We start from the raw sequence: 25,774 nt of genomic DNA on the forward strand, positions 1-25,774 counted from the left end.
TATGAAAGCAGTCACAGAAAATAGGTAATAAGTGAATGTGACTATGTTCCAACAAGACATTATTAAACGAAATAGGCAGCCCAGCCCGCCCACAAGGTGAAGTCTGCTGATCCCTAACAGATCTTTGATCTGTAGGGAGATTATGACAATGAAAAATAAGAGAAAGTGAAACCACAGAAGCCCTTTCAGCTTTGACAAAGGGATTCACTACTGATCTATGAAAATATGACTTTGGTCTTTTGGTCCCTGTCCAATTTAAGTCCTTCTCCACAAAGACACATTCCCACTATGACTCCAGGTAAGAGTAGCTGTGTGGCTTAAGAAGAAAAGTGAAATTATAAAACCATTTATAAATATTCATTTTCCTATTATTCAGAAGCTACCGTCTCACTCTTAAAAACCCCTCTGCTGATATAATCATAAAGGGCCTTATTTACTCACCCATATCTTGCCAGAGATGCTAAAAAGACCAGCCATTCCAGACATCCTGAAAAAAAAATAAAAGAAAGGAGAACCACTGGTGATGGATAGCATAAAAAAACCAAAACAAAACAAAACCTCAAGTCACAAGGACTCCTCCTCCACTTTGTGTAAGACATCATGCTCTCTCCTGGATTCTCTTCCGTTCTGACAGAGCTTAGACCCCAGGGCCGGGTTCTGGATTACTTGGGAGTAAAGGCAGTCAGGTCCGCTGGTCCTTTCTTGCTGCATGGTGCGTGCCTGGCAACATCCCCAACACTGAGCAGCTGCAGGTCTCGGGGGAAAAGTCACACACTCTGCCCTCACGGTCACAAGCTCAGTGGGCATCTGGGAGGGTGCCGTCCGGCTGGAATCCTCTAGGCTCGTACCTGAGATGAGAGCTCATGTCCTTCTCTCCCTTCAAACTGTACACACCCTCTCCACCCCGTGTCCTCAGCTAACACACACTCAACTGTCACTGTGCAACCAGCAGCTGTCAGGCGGCCTCTCTCACCGTCCCAGCAGCACGTCTAGCCTGGTGTTTGCCTGCATCCAGCTTCTTCTGTTCCGACGGAGGAAACTACCCCCGCAACCACAGTCCAAACTCTCCACTTGTGCCTCGGATCCCATCCCTTCTGTCTCGCTAATGACTTGGTTTTTCCCTTCACCCCATTTCCTGCATCAGCATTTCTCCCTCTCTGATGGATCACTTCACTGCAGGAAAACACGTTCTACTCTCCCTCATCTCTGGAAAGGGGCATCACGGGACCGCAGATGGCCCTCCAACTCAGCTTCCCAGTCTCCAGAGAGGAGCCCGCACTTGCTGCTCCTCCTTCCTCACCTTGCCTTTAAGCCACTCAAATCCGGCTTCTGTCCTCACTGCTGCGCTCCCTGACTCCCGTTAAGGCCACAGTGACATCACTCTGCTTCACTCAATGTCCTGTCTCAGACTGCAGCTCCCCTAACCCCTTGTAGACATGAGACACAAGGGACTACTCTCTCCTTCATGCACCTTCTACTTGCCTTTTAGGAAATCGCACACCCCTGCCTGCCCTCCTGCCTCCCTGGCACTCATTTTCAGTTTCCCTTTTGCTGACTCCTTCTCTACCCAGCTTCTTAACTTTAGAGTGTCCTGTGCCTCAGTCCCAAGCACTTTTCTTTTTCTCTCTCTCCAGGTGACCCCCTTTCTTCTAAAACTTAAAATACCATCTATATGCCTTTTGTGTCCCTCAATTCTCCATGGAGACCTATCTCCATGCATCCAACCTGGAAGCTCTACAAAGAAGTCTGCATCTCAAACTCAATATGTTCAATGCTGAACCCTTGATTTTGTCTTGCTCAAACCAGTAACTGGTACCAAGACCGTCAAGTTCTCAAACCAAAAACCCAGGAGTTGAGTTGTATGTGTGTGTGCATATTTGGAGTGTGTGTCTGTGTATGAATCTTCCCTCTCCTTCACCTTAGTGGAGTCTACCTTTAAAACCTATTTTATTTTTTAATAGTGAAACAATTATTAAAACATTTTACAACTACATTTATATCATATACAAATCTAAATTTCATTTAAAAGTATCAACTGATAGTGGTATTAGATTCACATTAGCAATCACTACATGATCAAAGAGACTGCTTTCTTGTGCTTTATTACAAAATTATTTTTGTTAACTACTCAAGTTTCAGAGTGCTTTAATGTTTTCCCTAGATATATTCCTTTAGGGTTCCTAAATCTTCAAACAATTGTTCCTTTCTATCTTTAAATTCAGTCCTGTCTTAGTTTAATTCAACATCTATTAATAGACATTGATTTCAACCTTTTTCTTCTTTGCTATAATTATGATATACAGGGAAACAAAAGCCATCAAAGAAGCCTAACATTTATCAAGTGTTTTTTATCTGGGGCCATGATTAGCACTGAATCTCGGTCTTCAGGAAAGAGCTGGGAAGGTGAGGACTATGATCTCATCTCCGTACAGAGACTAAGAAGTCTGATGTAAGTGGGCTCTGAGTGATGCTAAGTCACTTGGTTAACTAGTGATTGAGACAGACCTCTCCACTGGAAGGTGGTCTCCCTTGATAATGGCTAGGTCATTTGTGGGGTGATATGTTGGCACCATGTGAATACCCCATTACTCCACAATCTTCTAAGAGTTTTACAACCATAATGTCAAAGGCCCTGGTCTGCCATCACACTACTCTCACACATCCAATCCACACAGTTCCTATAACACTTAACTGGAAAACTGTACTTACATTCAGTATTCAGAAGGCATCTGAAGTTGTATGGCATTTAACTTTAAAAGCTTTAAAGCCCTGTTCAGCAGTCATTTGTTAACAGTAAAACTGTAATTTTATTAGCAGGAGCTTGTTCAGCTGGTAAAAAATCTGCCTGCAATGCAGGAGACCTGGGTTCAATCCCTGGTTTGGGAAGATCCCCTGGAGAAGGGGATTCCATGGATTAAGGAGCCTGGTAGGCTACAGTCCATGGGATCGCGAAGAGTTAGACATGACTGAGCAATTTCACTTGTCTTGGAGAAGGAAAACGATACCCACTCCAGTATTCCGGCCTGGAAAATTCCATGGACTGTACAGTCCATGGGGTCGCAAAGAATCGGACACGACTGAGTAACTTTCAAAGAAACACCTGAGGCTGCTTGACCAGTGCCAGCGCGGTCTCTAGGACAGTAGCCATGTGTGGGTAGTTTTCAAAAGTCCACAGGTGATTCCCCTGGGCAAGTGAGGATGCAAATCACTGCTCTCAATCATCGCAATGGCAATTCTTACCATTTCAAAAGGCTTCCCAGGTGGCACTAGTAATAAAGAACCTGCCTGCCAAGCAGGAGACATAAAAGACACAGGTTTGATCCCTGGGTCGAGAAGATACCCTGGAGGAGGACACAGCAACCCACTCCAGTACTTTTGCCTGGAGACTCCCATGGACAGAGGAGCCTGGTGGGCTACAGTCCATAGGGTTGCAAAGACTGGGACATGACTGAAGTGACTTAGCACACACGCACACACACACACCATTTCAAATTCAGAGAGGTAGAGTTTTGGTGAGTCAATAAGCTGACTTTACAGTTTTCTGAAAATGTGAAGCAAGTGCAACACTGTCATTTTTCACTAGAAAACCAGTGCTCCTGATACTCATGTACTCATGTCTCCTTAAGAAGAATCCAACATCACAGACGTAAGCCACACTGTATGATTTCTAGGAAATCAGGTCCACAATAGGGTTCTGCCCAGTTCTCAAGGAGATCACACTAATATGGTATAAGTGAATAAGAAGGCCCCAGACGTGGAATCCATGACTAAGAAATAAAGCTGATTAGTTTGTGGAGGGAGCAGAGACAGCTCCAATTTGGCCTACAGGGTCTAAAACTAACCTTGCTGCTGCTAAGTCACTTCAGTCGTGTCCGACTCTGTGTGACCCCATAGACGGAAGCCCACCAGGCTCCCCCGTCCCTGGGATTCTCCAGGCAAGAACACTGGAGTGGGTTGCCATTTCCTTCTCCAATGTGTGAAAGTGAAAAGTGAAAGTGAAGTCGCTCAGTCGTGTCCGACCCTTAGCGACCCCACGGACTGCAGCCTACCAGGCTCCTCCATCCATGGGATTTTCTAGGCAATAGTACTGGAGTGGCTTGCCATTGCCTTCTCCGAAAACTAACCTTAAGGGAAACTAAATTTCCCTCAGAGAGGAAACTGACATCATCATGAAACACTAATGATACTCAGTTCAAATATATCCCTGCACCATTTTTTTTTTAAACCAGAAATTTATTCCATTTTCCAAACTATACAAATGTAAAGTTTCAAATAAAAGCCCAAGCATTAGTCATGCCCATCTTTCTGGCCAATGTCAATAGTTGGGCATTTCAAAACCACAGCACAAGGGTATGTTAACTAGAATCATGTAAGACTCACTCCTTTAACTAGGCCTGTGTTCTGCAAGTCCAGCAGGGAGGACTCTCGCCCAGCTGGCAGGTCAGGTGCAAGAGTCAACACTCCGCACCCCCAGCCTATTGATGACCGTCCCTGAGGCTGAGGAGTGAGGCTGAGGTGAGAGGTGGGAGTGGGCAGGGGCAGGGAGTCTAGTTCGTTATAACGATGACAGTGACACTCATGACAACGGGGCTGCTCGTGTGAACCGTTCCGGCCTCAGCAAGAGTAAAAACCCAGGAGTCTACCTGTGGGCCTAGCTGGAAAGTGAGAGTGCCCTGGATCCCTCTCTGCTCCTCAGCTCACAGCTCCCCACCCTAGCAGGGCCATCACAAGGTGGGGTGGTGGGGAGACACTGGATCCAAGGGTTCAGAGTGGCAGGGATGCTGGGAGGACACCGGAGCAGCACAGGGAGGCTCTGGGTGAGGACTGAAAATGCAGCAGAGCCTCACAGGTGCTCTGACAAGCAGCTGTCAGAGGTCTCCAGGCCAAACCACAGGGACGAAGCCCTGAGCAAGGGAAGCTGACCCCTGAACACAGTCAGAGTGAGGGCTAGAAACACTTAATCCTTCCATCCAAGAAAAGTCACTGTCTCCTCAACCTCCATGACTAAGAAGGAGGCCCAGTATGTTACTGGATTCTTGGTACTGGAAAAAGAAAGGCATGCCTTCCTTGTTAAATGCATGCCTTTCCAGTCGGAGAATGAAGCACACACGGGTGCGGGCCTTGCTCCTGGTATCTCAGTTTTGCAGGGGGCAGCAACTGTTCTGTGGGGAATCTCTCTCATTTCACCACCTGAAGCAAACTCCAGTACTCTTGCCTAGAAAATCCCATGGATGGAGGAGCCTGGTAGGCTGCAGTCCCTGGGGTCGCTAAGGGTCGGACACGACTGAGCGACTTCACTTTCACTTTTCACTTTCACACATTGGAGAAGGAAATGGCAACCCACTCCAGTGTTCTTGCCTGGAGAATCCCAGGGAAAGGGGAGCCCGGTGGGCTTCCGTCTATGGGGTCACACAGAGTCGGACACGACTGAAGTGACTTAGCAGCAGCAGCAAAGTTGCAACAGGGCCTCCATTAAGAGGCTCCCCTAATGCCTGAGGGAGCTCTCCTAAGTGCCACCAGTGCTGTGCAAGAGTACTGCCACTGTTAAACTCAGCACCCACTCTGCACAGCCACCAGTGGTGGCCCTGCTCAGCAGGCAGAACGCAAAGCCACTCACTGCAGTGGGATGAGGCCAACCTGCAACACTGCCCTCACCCATGTCCCTGAGGAGGAAGCTCGAATCCTATTTCAGTCCATTATTAATGTCTATTATAACCCCCTCAAAGCAGCTTAAAGCAACTGCTAATCTTTGTTGTCATCACCAATAATCACAGGAAGAACTGATGGAGAAAAGCCACGCCCACTCCACAAGAGCGGCCACGCCCTTCCACCTGCAACCCAGAGGGGCACAGGACACTTCACCTAGGTACTGCAGCCCTCATTCCACTGGCGTGGGTGGGGTCAGATTGGGATAATAATAGGGTATTTTATTTACGATTTTTAGAAAGAGTTCTTACCTTTTACAGACACGTACCAAAATATAATGACACACTTGGTATTTGTTTCAAAACAATTGATAAAACAAGCTATAATTTGATGGTCATTATAGGTGTGTGATATGTACTTGGGGGTTTAGGTGAAGTAAGGTGAAGTCGCTCAGTTGTGTCCGACTCTTTGCGACCCCACGGACTGTAGCCTACCAGGCTCTTCCATCCGTGGGATTTTCCAGGCAAGAGTACTGGAGTGGGTTGCCATTTCCTTCTCCAGAGGATCTTCCCGACCCAGGGATCAGACCCAGGGATCAAACCCAGGTCTTCCGCATTGTAGGCAGCCGCTTTACCATCTGAGCCACCTTACTGTACTATTTTCTGTACTTTTATGTATGTTTGAAAGTTTCTGTAATAAAAAGTGAAAAAAATTTTGAGTTCTTGTACAAAAATTTGGAATAAAGTGGCTCATACCATTATGATTTATGTATGATTTATACATATTACAAGCAAAATAACATGCTACCTTAGAATACTACTGTAATAAGGAGAAAATGCAAATAGATGAATTTCTAAAATTTCCACACATCCACTAGTAGCTACAATTTCCAAATTCAATACATCACTCCCAAGATAAGTTAAAAGACAAAGGAATGTCTTAAAAACATACATTTTGCAAGGGATCACCTGCAAGTTTAAGAATTCTAAGTTCTTTGCCTCCTCAGAATTCATAAAGTCTCAAAAACCCTGTGGATCAGTCCCTGTTCCAGCTCACTTCCAGCCTTTTGCGCGATGAAACCTGTACATTATCCAGTGACACCTCCAGTTAACAGCTGGGCTGCCAGGCTACACTTTTCGGCTATAGGCCCAGATTCCTGTCCAAAAACCTTGGGCCACCATGGCTGCTTTTCAGCAAGTTCTGCAAAATACAGTGACTCAAAATTTCCCTCAAAGTTTAGACGAGCTGGTCTCATGATGACCCTGCAGGAGAGCCAAGGGTGGGACACAGAGTGGCAGGGGCCCTGCCATCGGCACAAGCTGGCTTCCAGCATGCGGGACTGAGGTCTGAACGTATTTTAAATCCACCCATGCTCTGCATCCCCACTGCCACCATCCCTGGGCAAGGCTGCTCCACACAGTCCCCTCCAGCCTCTGCTCACGGCCTGCACTGCTCACACCCCGGCTCCTCACCAGCCACAGGGCTGCCCGTCTGCCCCTGCCCTCTGTTTACACTGCTCCCCCTTCTCTTTCGCTGTGCCGAACCCTGGCCACCTGACTCTTCCTCAATACACCGAGCTCTTTCCAGTGAGGGGCATGTGCGAATGCTACCTCCGTTCCTGGAGCAGTCCTCACCCGCTCCTCAGCCCGCCAGACCCTGCGGCCCTGCAGACCCCATCCGCAGCGACCCCTCAGAGCCAGCTCTCCTAGTACCCATCTAACGGGGGCCCGCGCTCCCACAGTCAAGCCCTGACTTAGTAAGGGTTTGTTTTCTGTTTTGTTTTGTGATTATTTACATCCCTAACTTTTTTTGTCATCTATCTTACTGTAAGTCACCCTAGGAGATCAGAGGGGTCACATCTGTCATGTTGACTGCTGAACATCTAGCACCGAGAATAGTACCTGCATAAAATCAATGCTCACTGATTTTAAAAAAGGAAAATATGTAGAATGAAACGTCAGAGGTGAGCTGCTTTCAGAATAAGCCATGTATTTCCTATAGATGCTATCAGATCACTTATTCCTAAAATGTAACATGATTTGATCCTATTTCAGCAGGGATATTCCTTATGCTTACATATACCAACATAAAATCAATTACAAATACCACAATTCATTCCAGATGAAAACTGTGAACAAAGTATTATTGCTTGACCTTATCTGCCTCATTAAGCATTATACAATTTACCGTCCTGGCCAAAGGTTACCCCAGCAGTATTCTGCTAAGCAGCCAAAGACACCATAGGTCTTACTCTCCACACAGATAGATACTTTAGCAATTCCTTCATGAACTCTAACTCAAGAAAAAGGTTCTCCTCTACCTTCTCAATAATTTATAAGGAAGGAAGCATGGTAAATGGTGTTCAATACCATATTTGGTAAAGAGAAAAGAGGTGACGGTGCAAAAGTTGGAGGAGAGCTCTCTGTAACCCACCTGAATCTGGATACTTAACCCTACCACCCCAACAACCAGCTGAAACACACGGGGTCACAAAACCAGAAACAACATGGGCCAAGCAGGGGCATGTGTAATCTGGGAAATCAGAAGTAAATATGAAAAGAAATGTAGACTTTCAGGGTCTATGGGTTGTTAACTTGAGACTGTCTGTTCTATTAGTAACACTCTGTCATTAAAAAAACAAGTTACGTTAGAGAAGCTGGGGATTTCCAGCCAGTCAGAGGCTCAACAGCTTGCCACTTCTTCTCTAAGATATAGTTCTGCAGGTCTTCGTAGACTCCTGGGCCACGGTAACGGCGGAATATCCCATCTTTTGCACTATAAATTATAAAAACAAAAAAAAAACAATTAAAATAACAAGTATTACAGATAATAAAAACGAAAATAAGTACTGGTTTTACATGAGAACTCCACTCTGAATTTTAACTTCACTTAAATGAAAAAAAAAAAAAGAAATATAGTTAGGCATAAATAAGAAAGCATGCACAAATACTTATTACAAATGAGAAATTCCAAAGCAGAGAGAATTAACATTCTATTTTATTACTGCACAATTTGTGACTGTAAGCAAAGTCCCTGGCAGTGGCTAATCTGACAAGTTACTTTTTATTATTTTTGCTACAAATTATTTCAACTTTTCTCTTACATCAGCAAAACAGCAGTTGTTCAGTTCAGTTCAGTTCAGTTCAGTCGCTCAGTCGTGTCCGACTCTCTGCGACCCCATGAATCACAGCACGAAAGGCCTCCCTGTCCATCACCAACTCCCGGAGTTCAGTTGTTATCAAGTTTTTAAAAACTCTATCCACATTTCCAAATCCATATCATCCAAGTCCCTCCCCTGAAAACTGGGTCTCCCTGGTGGCTCAGTGGTAAATAATTTGCCTGTCAAGGCAGGAGACCTGGGTTTGACCCCTGGGTCAGGAAGATCCCCTGGAGAAGGAAATGGCAACCCACCCCAGTATTCTTGCCTGGAGAATTCCATGGACAGAGGAGGCTGGCGGGCTACAGTCCATGGGGTCACAAAGAGTCAGACACGACTAAGCGACTGAACAACAAATGCCTTCAGTCTTCCCTCCCTCTCACCTTCTCTCCAGCTAAGTTTCCTAAGGGCGAAGTCTACACTTTTTCCTCTAACATTAACTCATTGACTACTTCTGCCATCGGGGGTCCTGTTTCCATGACTGCACGGAAACTGCTCATACTGGGGTCTCCAATGACTCTTCAGTGCAGTGTCCCTGGAGCGCTCTTCTGCCATTTCTCCTGTGTGTGTCCTGGACACTGTCCCTTCCTCCCTCCTTTCCCTCGGCTTTTCTGACATGAGGTCTCCAGTCCTTCTCAGTTCCATGCTCCCTGTGTTCCTTCGCAGATGTCCTAATGGTGGTCACTGATCCTTAGCCTGCTGCTTTACCCACCGCATCTATTCTCTCATCGTATATATTTCTACTGTTATCTAAACCCTGGTATGTACCTCCAGTCGAGACCTTTCTGATGATCCTGAAATTAAACTATCACCTAAACTTCTCATTTGGAATTAGCACAAACCCTTCACACTATCTTTCCCATTCTGGTCTCTATCTTCCAAACTGCACTTTATTCTAACAACTTCTCAATAGCTTTACTAGTTAAACATGCCTGTCAGTAAGTCAGCACAGGCTCTCCCTTTCTTATGGGTAATCAGTCACCAATGATCCCACCTCCTCAGCATCTCTGGAAACCACCTCTGCCTGTTTCCTTCCCCCTCACGACCTGAGCCTCTCTAGCACCATCACCTGGGATGATCCACCTGTGCCTTTCGGGCCAGCCACAGAGAAAGAGCTATAGTTCTCAGAAGGCATCTCCTTTTCTCCTGGGCTTTTCCATGATACATCCTCTATTTGGAAAGATCTTCTCTACCTTACCTGCTTCACATACTCCTGTTGTCTATTAAGAATCATCCCATCTTTCATGTCGTCAGAAAAGCCCTCTTTGGGCTCCTCACCTATTTGCTGCCTGACGTTAGATTCTCTGAAGCACCTGGGCACCCCTCTCATCACTATGGTTCAGGGCAGACCGGTCTCTCTCCCTTCAAATGCGACGCTGGACAAATGAAGGTGTGGACAGTAACTGAAGAATCCCAGGACACACTTGTTACACACACACCTGCTAATTTCTAACCATTACAAGGCCAGAAAATGATTTGAACTTACTGGAAAAATGCCGGGAGGGTGGTGACAAAGAAGCGGCCACTCAAACCTACAAGAAGCAGAAACAAAAAGTTATAAGCCACTCAGACTAACACAAGCATCTAAGGTTGTAAGAACAAGCAGCCTTGATCTTGTTATTACAGCCACATAAGTAAAATCCCTCCCATTACTGAATCACATTTACTATTTTTTAAAATAAAATTTTAACCATCTTTATTTACCCAATACTTTCCAGTCACTGACATAAAACTTGCTTATCTTTGATATGTTAAACTGGAGTTTTCTGGCTTATATAATACTAAGAACTGTATGGTGGCTGAAAGGATAGATTGTAAAGACATGCAACTGAGGTTAAATAACTAAATTTTCCACTTTCTAGCTTTGTGTCCTTAGATAAGTGTCCTTAGATAATCTTTCTGATTATCAGTTACCTCATATATAAAATGGGGATATAAAACCCTAGCTGAATTGTTCTGAAGTTATCTTAGATGATTAAATTATTCAATAAATTATACATATTATTAAATCAGCCATGTATGTAAAAATAATAATGAACATGACATAATAAAATCCTGTATAATCTTTTCACGTTCATAAATTTTGCAAGTACAGTCAAGAAATTCTATATACAATTCAGCTCAGTTCAGTTGTGTCTGACTCTTTGAGATCACATGGACTGCAGCATGCCAGGCTACCCTGTCCATCACCAACATCTGGATCTTGCTCAAACTCATGTCCATTGAGTCAGTGATGCCATTCAACCATCTTATCATCTGTCATCCCTTCTCCTCCCACCTTCAATCTTTCTCAGCAGCAGGGGCTTTTCCAATGAGTCAGTTCTTCGCATCAGGTGGCCAAAGTATTGGAGTTTCATCTTCAGCATCAGTCCTTCCAATGAATACTCAGAACTGATTTCTTTTAGAATTGACTGGTTGGATCTCCTTGCAGTCCAAGGGACTGTCAAGAGTCTTCTCCAATACCACAGTTCAAAAGCATCAATTCTTCTGCACTCGGCTTTCTTTATAGTCCAACTCTCACATCCATTCATGAATAAGGAAAAACCACAGCCTTGACTCAGTTCAGTTCAGTCGCTCAGTCGTGTCTGACTCTCTGCAACCCCATGAATCACAGCACGCCAGGCCTCCCTGTCCATCACCAACTCCTGGAGTTCACTCAAACTCATGTCCATAGAGTCGGTGATGCCATCCAGCCATCTCATTCTCCGTCGTCCCCTTCTCCTCCCGCCCCCAACCTTTCCCAACATCAGAGTCTTTTCCAGTGAGTCAACTCGTCGCATGAGGTGGCCAAAGTATTGGAGTTTCAACTTTAGCATCAGTCCCTCCAATGAACACCCAGGATTGATCTCCTTTAGAATGGACAGGTTGGATCTCCTTGCAGTCCAAGGGACTCTCAAGAGTCTTCTCCAGCACCACAGTTCAAAAGCATCAATCCTTCGGCGATCAGCCTTCTTCATAGTCCAACTCTCACATCCATACATGACCACGGGAAAAACCCTATAGCCTTGACTAGACGGACCTTGGTTGGCAAAGTAATGTCTCTGCTTTTTAATATGCTATCTAGGTTGGTCATAACTTTCCTTCCAAGAAGTAAGCGTCTTTTAACTTCATGGCTGCAATCAGCATCTGCAGTGATTTTGGAGCCCCAAAAAATAAAGTCTGACACTGTTTCCACTGTTTCCCCATCTATTTCCCATGAAGTGATGGGACCAGATGCCATGATCTTTGTTTTCTGAATGTTGAGCTTCAAGCCAACCTTTTCACTCTCCTCTTTCACTTTCATCAAGAGGCTTTTGAGTTCCTCTTCACTTTCTGCCATAAGGCTGGTGTCATCTGCATATCTGAGGTTATTGATATTTCTCCCGGCAATCTTGATTCCAGCTTGTGTTTCTTCTAGCCCAGCGTTCCTCATGATGTACTCTGCATATAAGTTAAATAAGCAGGGTGACAATATACAGCCTTGACGTACTCCTTTTCCTATTTGGAACCAGTCTGTCTGTTGTTCCATGTACAGTTCTAACTGTTGCTACAGCCTTGACTAGACGGACCTTTATTTGCAAAGTAATGTCTCTGCTTTTTGATATGCTGTCTAGGTTGGTCATAGCTTTTCTTTCAAGGAATAAGTGTCTTTTAATTTCATGGCTGGCAGTCACCATCTTCAGTGATTTTGGAGCCCAAGAAAATAAAGTCTGTCACTGTTTCCCATCTATTTGCATGACATGATGGCACCAGACGCCATGATCTTCATTTTTTGAATGTTGAGTTTTAAGCCAGCTTTTTTGTTCTCCTCTTTCACTTTTATCAAGAGGCTCTATAGTTTCTCTTTGCTTTCTGCCATAAGGGTGATGTCATTTGCTTATCTGAGGTTATTGATATTTCTACCGGCAATCTTGATTCCAGTTTGTGCTTCATCCAGCCTGGCAGTTTGCACAATGTGCTCTGCCTAGAAGTTAAAGAAGCAGGATGACAATATACAGCCTTATCGTACTCCTTTCCCAACTTGGAACCAGTCGGTTGTTCCATGTCAAGTTCTCACTGTTTCTTCTTGACCTGCATAGAGATTTCTCAGGAGGCAGTTCAGGTGGTCTGGTATTAACATCTCTTTAAGAATTTTCCACAGTTTGCTGCGATCCACACAGTCAAATGCTTTGGCATAGTCAATAAAGCAGAAGCAGGTGTTTTTCTGGACCTCTCTTGTTTTTCTGATGATCCATTGGATGTTGGCAATTTGATCTCTGGTTCCTCTGCCTTTTCTCAATCCAGCTTGAACACCAGGAAGTTCTCACTTCCTGTTGACCTCACCAGTTGACCTCACTTAGAGAATTTTTTTTTCTTTTTTTTTTCTTTTTTTTATATCTAAAAAAGAATTTTATTAAAAAAGCACAAATGCAAAGAAATGAACAGAGGAAAATAAGCATTACTTTGCTAGCGTGTGAGATGAGTGGAATTCTGTGGTAGTTTGAACATTCCTTGGCATTGCCTTTCTTTGGGATTGGAATGAAAACTGACCTTTTCCAGTCCTGTGGCCACTGCTGAGTTTTCCAAGTTTGCTGGCATATTGAGTGCAGCACTTTCACAGCAGCATCTTTCAGGATTTGAAATAGCTCAACTGGAATTCCATCACCTCCACTAGCTTTGTTGGTAGTGATGATTCCTAAGGCCCACTTGACTTCATATTCCAGGATGTCTGGCTCTAGGTGAGTAATCACATCATCATGATTATATGGGTCGTGAAGACCTTTTTGTAGTTCTTCTGTGTATTCTTGCCACCTCTTCTTAATATCTTCTGCTTCTGTTAGGTCCATACAATTTTTGTCCTTTATTGTGTTTATCTTTGCATGAAAAGTTCCCTTGGTATCTCTAATCTTCTTGACGTGAACTCCAGTCTTTCCCATTCTATTGTTTTACTCTATATATTTGCATTGATCACTTAGGAAGGCTTCCTTATCTCTCCTTGCTATTTTTGGAACTCTGCATTCAAACGGGTATATCTTTCCTTGTCTCCTTTGCCTTTCACTTCTCTTCTTTTCTCAGATAATTGTAAGGCCTCCTCACATAACCATTTTGCCTTTTTGCATTTCTTTTTCTTGGGGTGGTCTTGATCATTGCCTCCTGTATGATGTCACGAACCTCCATCCATAGTTTCTCAGGCACTCTATCAAATCTAGTCTCTTGAGTCTACTTCTCACTTCCACTGTATAACCTTAAGGGATTTGATTTAGGTCATAACTGAATGGTCTAGTGGTTTTCCCTACTTTCTTCATTTTAAGTCTGAATTTCGCAATAAGGGGGCTTCCCCGATAGCTCAGCTGGTAAAGAATCCGCCTGGGAGACCTGGGTTCAATCCCTGGGTTGGGAAAATCCCCTGGAGAAGGGAAAGGCTACCCACTCCAGTATTCTGCCCTGGAGAATTCCATGGACTGTATATCCATGGGGTTGCTCAGTCGGACACGACTGAGAGACTTTTCCTGTCGCACTAAGGAGTTCATGATCTGAGCCACAGTCAGCTCCTGGTCTTGTTTTTGCTGACTGTATAGAGCTTCTCTATCTTCAGCTGCAAAGAATATAATCGAGTTGATTTCGGTATTGACCATTTGGTGATGTCCATGTGTAGAGTCATCTCTTCTGTTATTGGAAGGTGGGGTTTGCTATAACCAGTGCGTTCTCTTGGCAAAACTCTGTTATCCTTTGCCCTGCTTCATTCTGTACTCCGAGGCCAAACTTGCCTGCTATTCCAGGTATTGCTTGACTTCCTACTTTTGCATTCCAGTTCCTATGATGAAAACGGCATGTTTTTTTGGTGTTAGTTCTAAAAGGTCTTGTAAGTACTCACAGAACCAATCAACCTCAGCTTCTTCAGCATTAGTGGTTGGGGCAAAGACTTGGATTACTGTGATATTGAATGGTTTGCCTTGGAAACCAACAGAGATCATTCTGTCATTTTTGAGACTGCACCCAAGTACTGCATTTAGGACTTTTTGTTGACGATGAGGGCTGCTCCATTTCTTCTAAAGGATTCTTGCCCACAGTAGTAGATATAATGGTCATCTGAATTAAATTTGCCCATTCTGGTCCATTTTAGTTCACTGATTCCTAAAATGTCAATGCTTACTCTTACCATCTCCTGTTTGATCACTCCCCAATTATCTTGATTCATGGACCTAACATTCCAGGTTCCTATGCAATATTGCTCTTTACAGCATTGGACTTTACTTCCATTACCAGTCACATCTACAACTGGGTATTTCTTTTCACTTTGATTCCATCTCTTCTTTCTTTCTGGAGTTATTTTTTCACCCTTCTCCAGTAGCATATTGGCACTTGCTGACTTGGGGAGTTCATCTTTCAGTGTCATATCTTCTTGCCTTTTCATACTGTTCCTGGGGTTCTCAAGGCAAGAATACTGAAGTGGTTTGTCATTCCATTCTCCACGTTTTGTCAGAACTCTCCACCATGACCCGTCCACCTTGGGTGGCCCTACAGGGCATGGCTCATAGTTTTACTGAGGTGACAAGGCTGTGGTCCATGTGATTAGATTGGTTAATTTTCTGTGATTGTGGTTTTCATTCTGTCTGCCCTCTGGTGGATAAGGATAAGAGGCTCATGGAAGCTTCCTCATGAGAGGGGCTCACTGTGGGGGAAAGTGGGTCTTGTTCTGATGGGCAGTGCCATGCTCAGTAAATCTTTAATCCAATTTTCTTTCGATGGGCTATGTTCCCTCCTGATTGTTTGGCCTGGGCCAAACTATGTTAAGGGCAATGAAGATAATGGTAACCTCTTTCAAAGCATTTGTGCAGAAACTGTTGTATTCAGTGCCCCTGACCCTTCAGCAGGCCATTGTTGGCCCACACCTCCGCTAGAGACTCCTGGACACTCACAGGTAAGTCAGGCTCAGGCTCTAGTGGGGACACTGTTCGTTTCTCCTGGCTCCTGGTGCACACAAGGTTTTCTTTGTGCCCTCCAAGAGTCTGTTTCCCCAGTCCTGTCAAAGTTCTGAATCCAATCCCACTGGCCTCCAAAGTCAAATCCCTGGGGGTTCTTAGTCCCTTTGCCAGATCCCTAGGTTGGGAAATCTGTTGTGGGTCCTAGAACTTTCTTAACAATCTGAGAATTTCTTTGGTATAATTGTTCTACAGTTTGTAGGCCATCTGCTTGGCAGCTCTATGGTTGGGCTAATGGTGACCTCCACCAAGACGGCTTATGCCACAGGCTGTGTGATCCAGGTCTGCTGCAGTCAGAGCCCCTGCCCCTGCAGCAGGCTACAGATGACCCATGCCTCTGCAAGAGACACTCAAACACTCAAAAGCAGGTCTGGCTCAGTCTCTGCAGGGTCTCTGGATCCTGGTGTGCACAAGGTTTTGTTTGAGCTATGTTTTTTCTATGTATATTAAACAGATTTTTTTTTTCCAATTTGTCTCAGTAAACCTTTTCTGAACACTACTTACACATCGATTGTTATGCCAGATACATGCAAAGATAAAGACAAAGAAAACCCTTAGTCATTCAGCAAATATTTACCAAGCACCTTCTTTGTTCTGGGAACTGTGATTACTATTCAAGATACACATAAGCAAAAACATGTCTAGGCTTTGCTCTTACAGACTGCACAGTCCAATGGCAGAAGGAAAAACTTAATCAAATAATCACAACTAGGACTGTAAATAGGGTGGCATGGAGAAGGCAATGCAGCCATTCCAGTCCTCTCGCCTGGAAGATCCCATGGATGGGGGAGCCTGGTAGGCTGCAGTCCACGGGCTCGCCAAGAGTTGGACACGACTGAGCGACTTCACTTTCACTTTTCCTTTCACGTACTGGAGAAGGCAATGGCAGTCACTCCAGTCCTCTCGCCTGGAGAATCCCATGGACGGGGGAGCCTGGTGGGCTGCAGTCCACGGGATCGCCAAGAGTCGGACACGACTGAGCGACTTCACTTTCACTTTTCCTTTCACGCATTGGAGAAGGAAATGGCAACCCACTCCAGTGTTCTGGCCTGGAAAATCCCATGGACAGAGGAACACGGTGGGTTACAGTCCATGGGGTCACAAGAGTCCGACACAACTGAGCAACTAAACCATATTCAGTAAAATAATTTATTAATTAATGATGAGACTTCAAAAAACTTTTTCTGATATCAAACTATCTACATAGTAGATAATACCTACTATGTAGATAGTTTGATAAACTAAAACATCCCTATGGCATTTAAAAGAAAATATTCTGAAGGTAATAAAAATCAATTTACAAAAAGAAACATTTACTACAAACACTTCTCATGACACATCTGGAGAAAAATAAAGGTTGTACTGGCAGTGACAAAACCTCAGGTGACCTGAGAAGTCCACTGAGGACTGTAACAAGCATGCTCACCTCAAAAACTGTTTGGAAATCCAGCCCAGGGAGAGAACCACGGTAGCTCTTAATAACTTTCCAACTCTAAATTACTAGGGGAAAGAGCACTGGTGATTCTGAATTAGTACATGCTTTAAGCTTCAAATAATTATTCCAGTTTCATATCTCATTTCTCTCCTAGCTAGAGATTCTTACGCCCATCCAAATTTTTCTAAGGAATGACTGTGTTGAGGAATTATGCTTTGTTCATATATGACCTTTTAAAACATAATGAACAAATAGCATCTCATCACTACCTCATTTCTATTCAGATTTTTATAGAATAAATAGAATGTCTAAAAATGTTAGGTATTACTGAGAGATATTTTTAACTTGTTTTTTAAAATCCTTCATGTGCTCTTGGTCATCATTGGCCATGGCAATAAATAAAAAATATATAAACCTTAAAATGTGTTCATAAAACACATTAAACTATACAAAATCTTAAAAGGAGTTCATAAAACATACTAAATTATACAACATGAATTTCCAAATTGACAAGCAGCTTGTGGCTTACCTTGGGCTAAACGCCACTTCTGCCTCTTATTAGTTTTTAATATGAGACAGTTAATTTAAACACTCTAGGCTTTAATTATAAATGGACATCACAGTTTCTATCTTGCAGTATTGTAACAGTAAGTGGTTTTATATTTATATACTACACAGAAAAGACTGTCTCATATATGCTGCTGCTGCTAAGTCGCTTCAGTCAAGTTTGACTCTCTGTGATCCCATGGACTATAGACCACCAGGCTCCTTTGTTCATGGAATTCTCCAGGCAAGAGTACTGAAGGGGGTTCCTTTCCTCCTCCAGGGCGTCTTCCTGACCCAGGGATCAAACCCAGGTCTCCTTTGGCTCCTGCACTACAGGAGGATTCTTTACTACTGAGTCACCAGGGAAATTCATAAAATAAGTACTAAATACATGCTATTATTTTCTTTATTTAAATCTTTGATTCAAAGTTAGAATAAAATAAGAGGATAAACAAACACTAATTTAGTTGCGTGCTTTGGACATTGTATTATTTTGAATAACATAACTTAAAACTTTATGAATAAATGCAGTTACGAAGATCAAAGAGTAAAGAGAAAATAAGAAAAAAGAAACACAGTGACAGATGGTCTCTGAGATTTCTGCATCTTTCTCATTCAGGTTAGATGGTACAACAGCAAACTTGTTCCCAAAATGGCTAGATTAAAGGATATAAAAAATTTACAGTTTTTGACACGAATGTCTTCTATCTATTAATACTGTATTATGAAACATTTTGCAAATCCTGAAAGATGATGCTGTGAAAGTGCTGCACTCAATATGCCAGCAAATTTGGAAAACTCAGCAGTGGCCACAGGACTGGAAAAGGTCAGTCTTCATTCCAATCCCAAAGAAAGGGAATGCCAAAGAATGCTCAAACTACCGCACAATTGCACTCATCTCACACAATAGTAAAGTCATGCTCAAGATTCTCCAAGCCAGGCCTCAGCAATATGTGAACCGTGAACTTCCAGATGTTCAAGCAGGTTTTAGAAAAGGCAGAGGAACCAGAGATCAAATTGCTAACATCCGCTGGATCATGGAGAAAGCAAGAGAGTTCCAGATAAACATCTATTTCTGCTTCATTGACTATGCCAAAGCCTTTGACTGTGTGGATCACAATAAACTGTGGAACATTCTGAAAGAGATGGGAATACCAGCCACCTGACCTGCCTCTTAAGAAACCTGTATGCAGGTCAGGAAGCAACAGTTAGAACTGGACATGGAACAACAGACTGGTTCCAAATAGGAAAAGGAGTACATCAAGGTTGTATATTGTCACCCTACTTATTTAACCTATACGCAGAGTACATCATGAGGAACGCTGGGCTGGAAGAAGCACAAGCTGGAATCAAGATTGCCGGGAGAAATATCAATAACCTCAGATATGCAGATGGCACCACCCTTATTTATGGCAGAAAGTGAAGAGGAACTCAAAAGCCTCTTGATGAAAGTGAAAGAGGAGAGTGAAAAGGTTGGCTTGAAGCTCAACATTCAGAAAACTAAGATCATGGCATCTGGTCCCATCACTTCATGGGAAATAGATGGGGAAACAGTGGAAACAGTGTCAGACTTTATTTTTTGGGCTCCAAAATCACTGCAGATGCTGACTGCAGCCATGAAATTAAAAGACGCTTACTCCTTGGAAGGAAAGTTATGACCAACCTAGATAGCATATTAAAAAGCAGAGACATTACTTTGCCAACCAAGGTCCGTCTAGTCAAGGCTATGGTTTTTCCCATGGTCATGTATGGATGTGAGAGTTGGACTGTGAAGAAAGCTGATCACCGAAGAATTGATGCTTTTGAACTGTGGTGCTGGAGAAGACTCTTGAGAGTCCCTTGGACTGCAAGGAGATCGAACCAGTCCATTCTAGAGGAGATCAATCCTGGGTGTTCATTGGAAGGACTGATGCTAAAGCTGAAACTCCAGTACTTTTGGCCACCTCATGCGATGAGTTGATTCACTGGAAAAGACTCTGATGCTGGGAGGGATTGGGGGTGGGAGGAGACGGGGACGACAGAGAATGAGATGGCTGGATGGCATCACTGACTTGATGGACATGAGTTTGAGTGAACTCCGGGAGTTGGTGATGGACAGGGAGGCCTGGCGTGCTGTGATTCATGGGGTCGCAAAGAGTCGGACACGACTGAGCGACTGAACTGAACTGAAACGTTAAGGGAGACTTTCATCACCTGAAAAGTTAAACCATAACCACTCTGGAACAGAGAAGCACCCTGTCAGGTTGTGACTTTAAGATTTAAAAACATGTATAGATTTTAAAGAATTATGACAGGGAAGCAGCTCATTTCAAAGCTTGCATAATGGTTCACTGAAACAAACTTCAGAAAGTATGGAAGAAACAAATGCACCTCTTAAATACTTAAAGAGATAAAGTCTGACCACAAGGTGTCCCAAAACTTAGGCATACAATTTATACCTTAAAGGTAACTTCTACTTTAAAATGAATATTAAACAATTAATTCCATATTAACAACCTTATCTTAAACACATACAGCAAAACAAAAAGAGGAATTAAAGATTAGGGAAGTAAAAAACATAGCAGGGAACTTCATATGTAAAGACACAACAGAAATTACCTAAATTCAATATGAAGAAAACTAGGACAGCTATTCAGTTTCAGTTCAGTTGCTCAGTCGTGTCTGACTCGTTGCAACCCCATGAACTGCAGCATGAAAGGCCTCCCTGCCCATCACCAATTCCTGGAGTTTACTCAAATTTCATGCCCATTAAGTTGGTGATGCCATCCAACCATCTCATCCTCTGTCATCCCCTTCTCCTCCCACCTTCAATGTTTCCCATCATTAGGGTCTTTTCTAATGAGTCAGTTCTTCACATCAAGTGGCCAAAGTAATGGAGTTTCAGCTTCAGCATCAGTCTTTCCAATGAATATTCAGGACTAATTTCCCTTAGGATGGACTGGTTGGATCTCCTTGCAGTCCAAGGGACTCTCAAGACTCTTCTCCAACACCACAGTTCAAAAGCATCAATTCTCCGGCACTCAGGTTTCTTTATAGTCCAACTCTCACATCCATACATGACTACTGGAAAAACCACAGCTTTGACTAGACGGACCTTTGTTGGCAAAGTAATGTCTCTGCTTTTTGATATGCTGTCTAGGTTGGTCATAACTTTTCTTCCAAGTCATAACTTTTCTTTCAACTTTTCTTCTTCTTTTAACTTCATGGCTGTAGTCACCATCTGCAGTGATTTTGGAGCCCAAAAAATTAAGTCTGTCAATGTTTCCACTGCCATCTATGTGTCATGACGTGAAAGGAACAGATGCTATGACCTTAGTTTTCTGAATGTTAAGTTTTAAGCCTTTTTCACTCTTCTCTTTCACTGTCATCAAGAGGCTCTTTAGTCCTTCGCTCTCTGCCATAAGGGTGGTGTCATCTGCATATCTGAGGTTATTGACATTTCTGCTGGCAATCTTGATTCCAGCTTGTGCTTCATCCAGTCCAGCATTTCTCATGATGTACTCTGCATATAAGTTAAATAAGCAGGGTGACAATAGACAACCTTGACATAATCCTTTCCCGATTTGGAACCAGTCTGTTGTTCCATGTCCAGTTCTCACTGTTGCTTTTTGACCTGCATATAGATTTCTCAGAAGGCAGGTAAGGTGGTCTGGTATTCCCATTTCTTTAAGAATTTTCCACAGTTTGTTATGATCCACACAGTCAAAGGCTTTGGCATACTCAATAAAGCAGAAGTATATGTTTTTCTGGAACTCTCTCACTTTTTCAATGATCCAACTGATGTTAGCAATTTGATCTCTGGTTCCTCTGCCTTTTCTAAATCCACCTTGAACATCTGGAATTTCAGAGTTCACGTACTGTTGAAGCCTGGCTTGGAGAATTTTGAGCATTACTTTGCTAGACTATGAGATGAGTGCAATTGTGTGGTAATTTGAGCATTCTTTGGCATTGCCTTTCTTTGGGATTGTAATGAAAACTGACCTTTTCCAGTCCTGTGGCCACTGCTGAGTTTTCCAAGTTTGCTGGCGTATTGAATACATCACTTTCACAGCATCATCTTTCAGGATTTGAAATCGCTCTGCTGGAATTCCATCACCTCCACTAGCTTTGTTGGTAGCGACGCTTCCTAAGGCCCACTTGACTTCTCATTCCAGGATGAATGACTCTAGGTGAGTGACTACACCTTCATTATTATCTGAATCATGAAGATCTTTTTGTATCGTTCTTCTGTGTATTTTTGCCACCTCTTAATATTTTTAGCTTCTGTTGCTGCTGCTGCTGCTAAGTCGCTTCAGTTGTGTCCGACTCTGTGCAACCCCATAGACGGCAGCCCACCAGGCTCCTGCGTCCCTGGGATTCTCCAGGCAAGAACACTGGAGTGGGTTGCCATTTCCTTCTCCAATGCGTGAAAGTGAAAAGTGAAAGTGAGGTCGCTCAGTCGTGTCCGAGTGAGTGACCCCATGGACTGCAGCCAACCAGGCTTCTCCATCCATGGGATTTTCTAGGCAAGAGTACTGGAGAGGGGTGCCATTGCCTTCTCCGTCAGCTTCTGTTAGGTCCATACAATTTCTGTCTTTTATTGTGTCCATCTTTGCATGAAAATCTCCCTTGGTATCTCTAATTTTCTTGAAGAGAAAGTCTTTCCCTTTCTGTTGTTTTCCTCTATTTCTTTGCATTGATCACTGAGGAAGGCTTTCTTATCTTTCCTTGCTCTTCTTTGGGACTCTGCATTCTAATGGTATATCTTTCCTTGTCTCATTTGCCTTTTGCTTTTCTTCTTTTCACAGCTATTTGTAAGGCCTCCTCAAATAACCATTTTGCCTTTTTGCAGTTCTTCAGGCACTCTGTCTCTCAGATCTAATCCCTTCAATCTATTTGTCACTTCAGTGTATAATCATAAGGGATTTGATTTAGGGCATACCTGAACGGTCTATTGGTTTTCCCTACTTTTTTCAATTTAAGTCTGAATTTGGCAATAAAGATTTCATGATCTGAGCCACAGTCAGCTTCTGGTCTTGTTTTTGCTGACTGTATACAGCTTTTCCATCTTTGGCTGCAAAGAATATAATCAATCTGATTTTGGTACTGACCTTCTGTTGATGTCCATGTGTAGAGTCATCTCTTGTGTTGTTGGAAAAGGATGTTTGCTATGACCAGTGTGTTCTCTTGGCAAAACTCTATTAGCCTTTGCCCTGCTTCATTCTGTATTCCAAGGCCAAACTTGCCTGTTACTCCAGCTATTTCTTGACTTCCTACTTCTGCATTCCAGTCCCCTATAATGAAAAGGACATCTTTTTTGGGTGTTAGTTCTAGAACCTTTTGTGGTCTACAGAACCATTCAAGTTCAGCTTCTTCAGCATTACTTATTGGGGCATAGACTTGGATTACTGTGATATTGAATGGCTTATTTTGGAAATGAACAGAGATCATTCTGTTGTTTTTGAGATTGTATCCAAGTACTGAATTTTGGACTCTTTTGTTTGTTATGATGGCTACTCCATTTCTTCTAAATTATTCTTGCCCACAGTAGTAGATATAATGGTCATCTGAGTTAAATTCACCCATTCCGGTCCATTTTAGTTCGCTGATTCCTAAAATGTCGATGTTCACTCTTGCCATCTCCTGTTTGACCACTTCCAATTTTCCTTGATTCATGAACCTAACATTTCAGGTTCGGTCCTGAAGAGTCGGACATGACTGAGCGATTTCACTTTCACTTTTCACTTTCATGCATTGGAGAAGGAAATGGCAACCCACGCCAGTGTTCTTGCCTGGAGAATCCCAGGAACAGGGAGCCTGGTGGGCTGCCGTCTATGGGATTGCACAGAATCGGACACGACTGAAGCGACTTAGCAGCAGCAGCAGCAGCATGCGATATTGCTGTTTACAGCACTGGACTTTACTTCCATCACCAGTCACATCCATAACTGAGTACTGTTTTTGCTTTGGTTCCGTCTCTTCATTCTTTCTGGAATTATTTCTCCACTGATCTCGAGTAGCATAGTGGGCACCTACCACCTGGGGAGTTCATCTTTCAGTGTCCTATCTTTTTGCCTTTTCATACTGCTCATGGGGTTCGCAAGGCAAGAATATTGAAGTAGTTTGCCTTTCCCTTCCCCAGTGGATCACGTTTTCCCAGAACTCTCCACCATGACAGTCCTTCTTGAGTGTCCCTACATGGCATAGCTCATAGTTTCATTGAGTTAGAGAAGGCTGTTGTCCATGTGATTAGTCTGGGACAGCTATTAGCTTTTGTTAATTAACCTCGCTGAGCCTGTTTCTGAGTAATATATAAATAGTTTGTTCTTCCTAGGATTGTAATGATGCTAAAATGTAAGTGCTCAACACAATTACAGGCTGAAGTAAATGCTTACTAAATGTTAGCTATTATCACCAAAGAGAGAAGTAGAAGGAAAAAATTCTGATGCTAAAGCTGAAACTCCAATACTTTGGCCACCTCATGCGACGAGTTGACTCACTGGAAAAGACTCTGATGCTGGGAGGGATTGGGGGCGGGAGGAGAAGGGGACGACAGAGAATGAGATGGCTGGATGGCATCACCAACTCGATGGACATGAGTTTGAGTGAACTCTGGGAGTTGGTCATGGACAGGGAGGCCTGGCGTGCTGTGATTCATGGGGTTGCAGAGAATCGGTCACGACTGAGCGATTGAACTGAACTGAATCTCAATTCGTCCCTTTGCTTAAAATACCATCTACCTGATAATTCTTAAATGTCTTTCTCTAGCTCATCTCTATTTGGATTTATACCAAACATCTCAAAGCTAAACCCTGTTCCAAACCTGATCCTCTTTTAGTCTCTTCCATCTTCACTCTTTCCACAAGTGTTGCAACCAATCTCTCAGGAAATCCTTCTGGGTATTCCAGCCAAATGCGTATCTTCAATCCACCAACTTAACACTGCTGCTTCCATCCAAGCCCTCATCCCTCCACTCTAGGCTTCTGAACTGAACTCTGAACTTTTCCTCTGGCTTATACTTCCAACCTCTTACAAATTTTCGCATAGCAGCCATGTGAATACTTTTAAAACATGAATCAAATCATGTAACTCCCCCACTAAAAACCTTCCAGTTAGCTTCCTTTCTATCATACTTGATATAAAACCTAAACACTTTGCTATGGCCAACAAAAGCCTACATGATCTGGTCTCTAGCTACCTCTCCAGTCCCATTTGTCTCAAGGACCCCACTGGCTACATTGTTTCTCAAATAAGCCAAGTACCCCTACCTGCACATACTGTTTGCTCCACCTGGAATGCTCCTCTCCTAAACCTCATTGAAATTCATTTCCTTAATTTATCAAGACCTACAGTTAAAAAGTCCTTCCCTGGACATCCTATTAAAACAGTGGCTCCCACCAATTTTTACATTTTTACCTTGCTTTCTTTTTCATTATAGCCCTTACCACCACCAGACATCATTTCCCATTTTACTTTTGTGACCGTTTATCCCCTTCACTAGAATATAAACTCAGTGCGGAACCACGTTTTTCCTTCTTATTCATTTGCATCTTTATTTACCTGCATCATTGATCTTATCACTGGTATACAGAACAGGGCCTGGTGCATGATACCAACTCAAAAATTTGTTGAAGAAACACATTATTTCTAAACTCTATTAAAATATTATTTGAAAGCATTACATTTGTAATTTAAAGTACAATTATAAGCATAAAATAATATAAAGTGAAATATTCTCTAGGTGACACAGTCATGTATGTGAATTTTGTATCCTAATTTTTTTTTTTAATCAGTTACAGGTTTTCAGTAGCTACCATTTAAAAAAATTCTAGACTTTCTACTTTAAAAAAAACTAAGACATAAAACAACCATATTTTGATTTTTTTGGTCTTTATTTCTTCCCGATTTTCATGGAACACTAGACCAGTGAGATTTTTCCTTCTCTGAAGATGTATCATATTTATATTAATACTATAAGTCAATGATGAATTTGCTTTTGAAATATTTTTTCATAGTCAACTTCTCTTATTTCATTATACATTTAATCCATTCACAAGGGAAAAATAGCTA

General features: G+C 43.0%; 1 protein-coding gene across 2 annotated transcripts in view; it reads right to left on the reverse strand.

Annotated features, from left to right (window-relative positions):
• Positions 1-25,774, reverse strand: part of TMX4 (thioredoxin related transmembrane protein 4) — a 67,485-nt gene that overhangs the window by 21,360 nt on the left and 20,351 nt on the right. For both annotated transcript variants that reach the window (XM_088844292.1, XM_055426837.2), the window contains exons 3-5: positions 10,290-10,335; positions 8,293-8,421; positions 442-487 (exon numbers count right to left, since the gene is read on the reverse strand). In XM_088844292.1, the coding sequence (XP_088700418.1) occupies positions 442-487; positions 8,293-8,421; positions 10,290-10,335 (221 nt within the window). The remainder of the gene's footprint in view (positions 1-441; positions 488-8,292; positions 8,422-10,289; positions 10,336-25,774) is intronic.

This window comes from Moschus berezovskii, chromosome 15, assembly GCF_049115385.1.
Source record: "Moschus berezovskii isolate FMDL1 chromosome 15, NW_MosBer_1.0, whole genome shotgun sequence".
Classification (NCBI taxonomy): Eukaryota; Metazoa; Chordata; class Mammalia; order Artiodactyla; family Moschidae; genus Moschus; species Moschus berezovskii.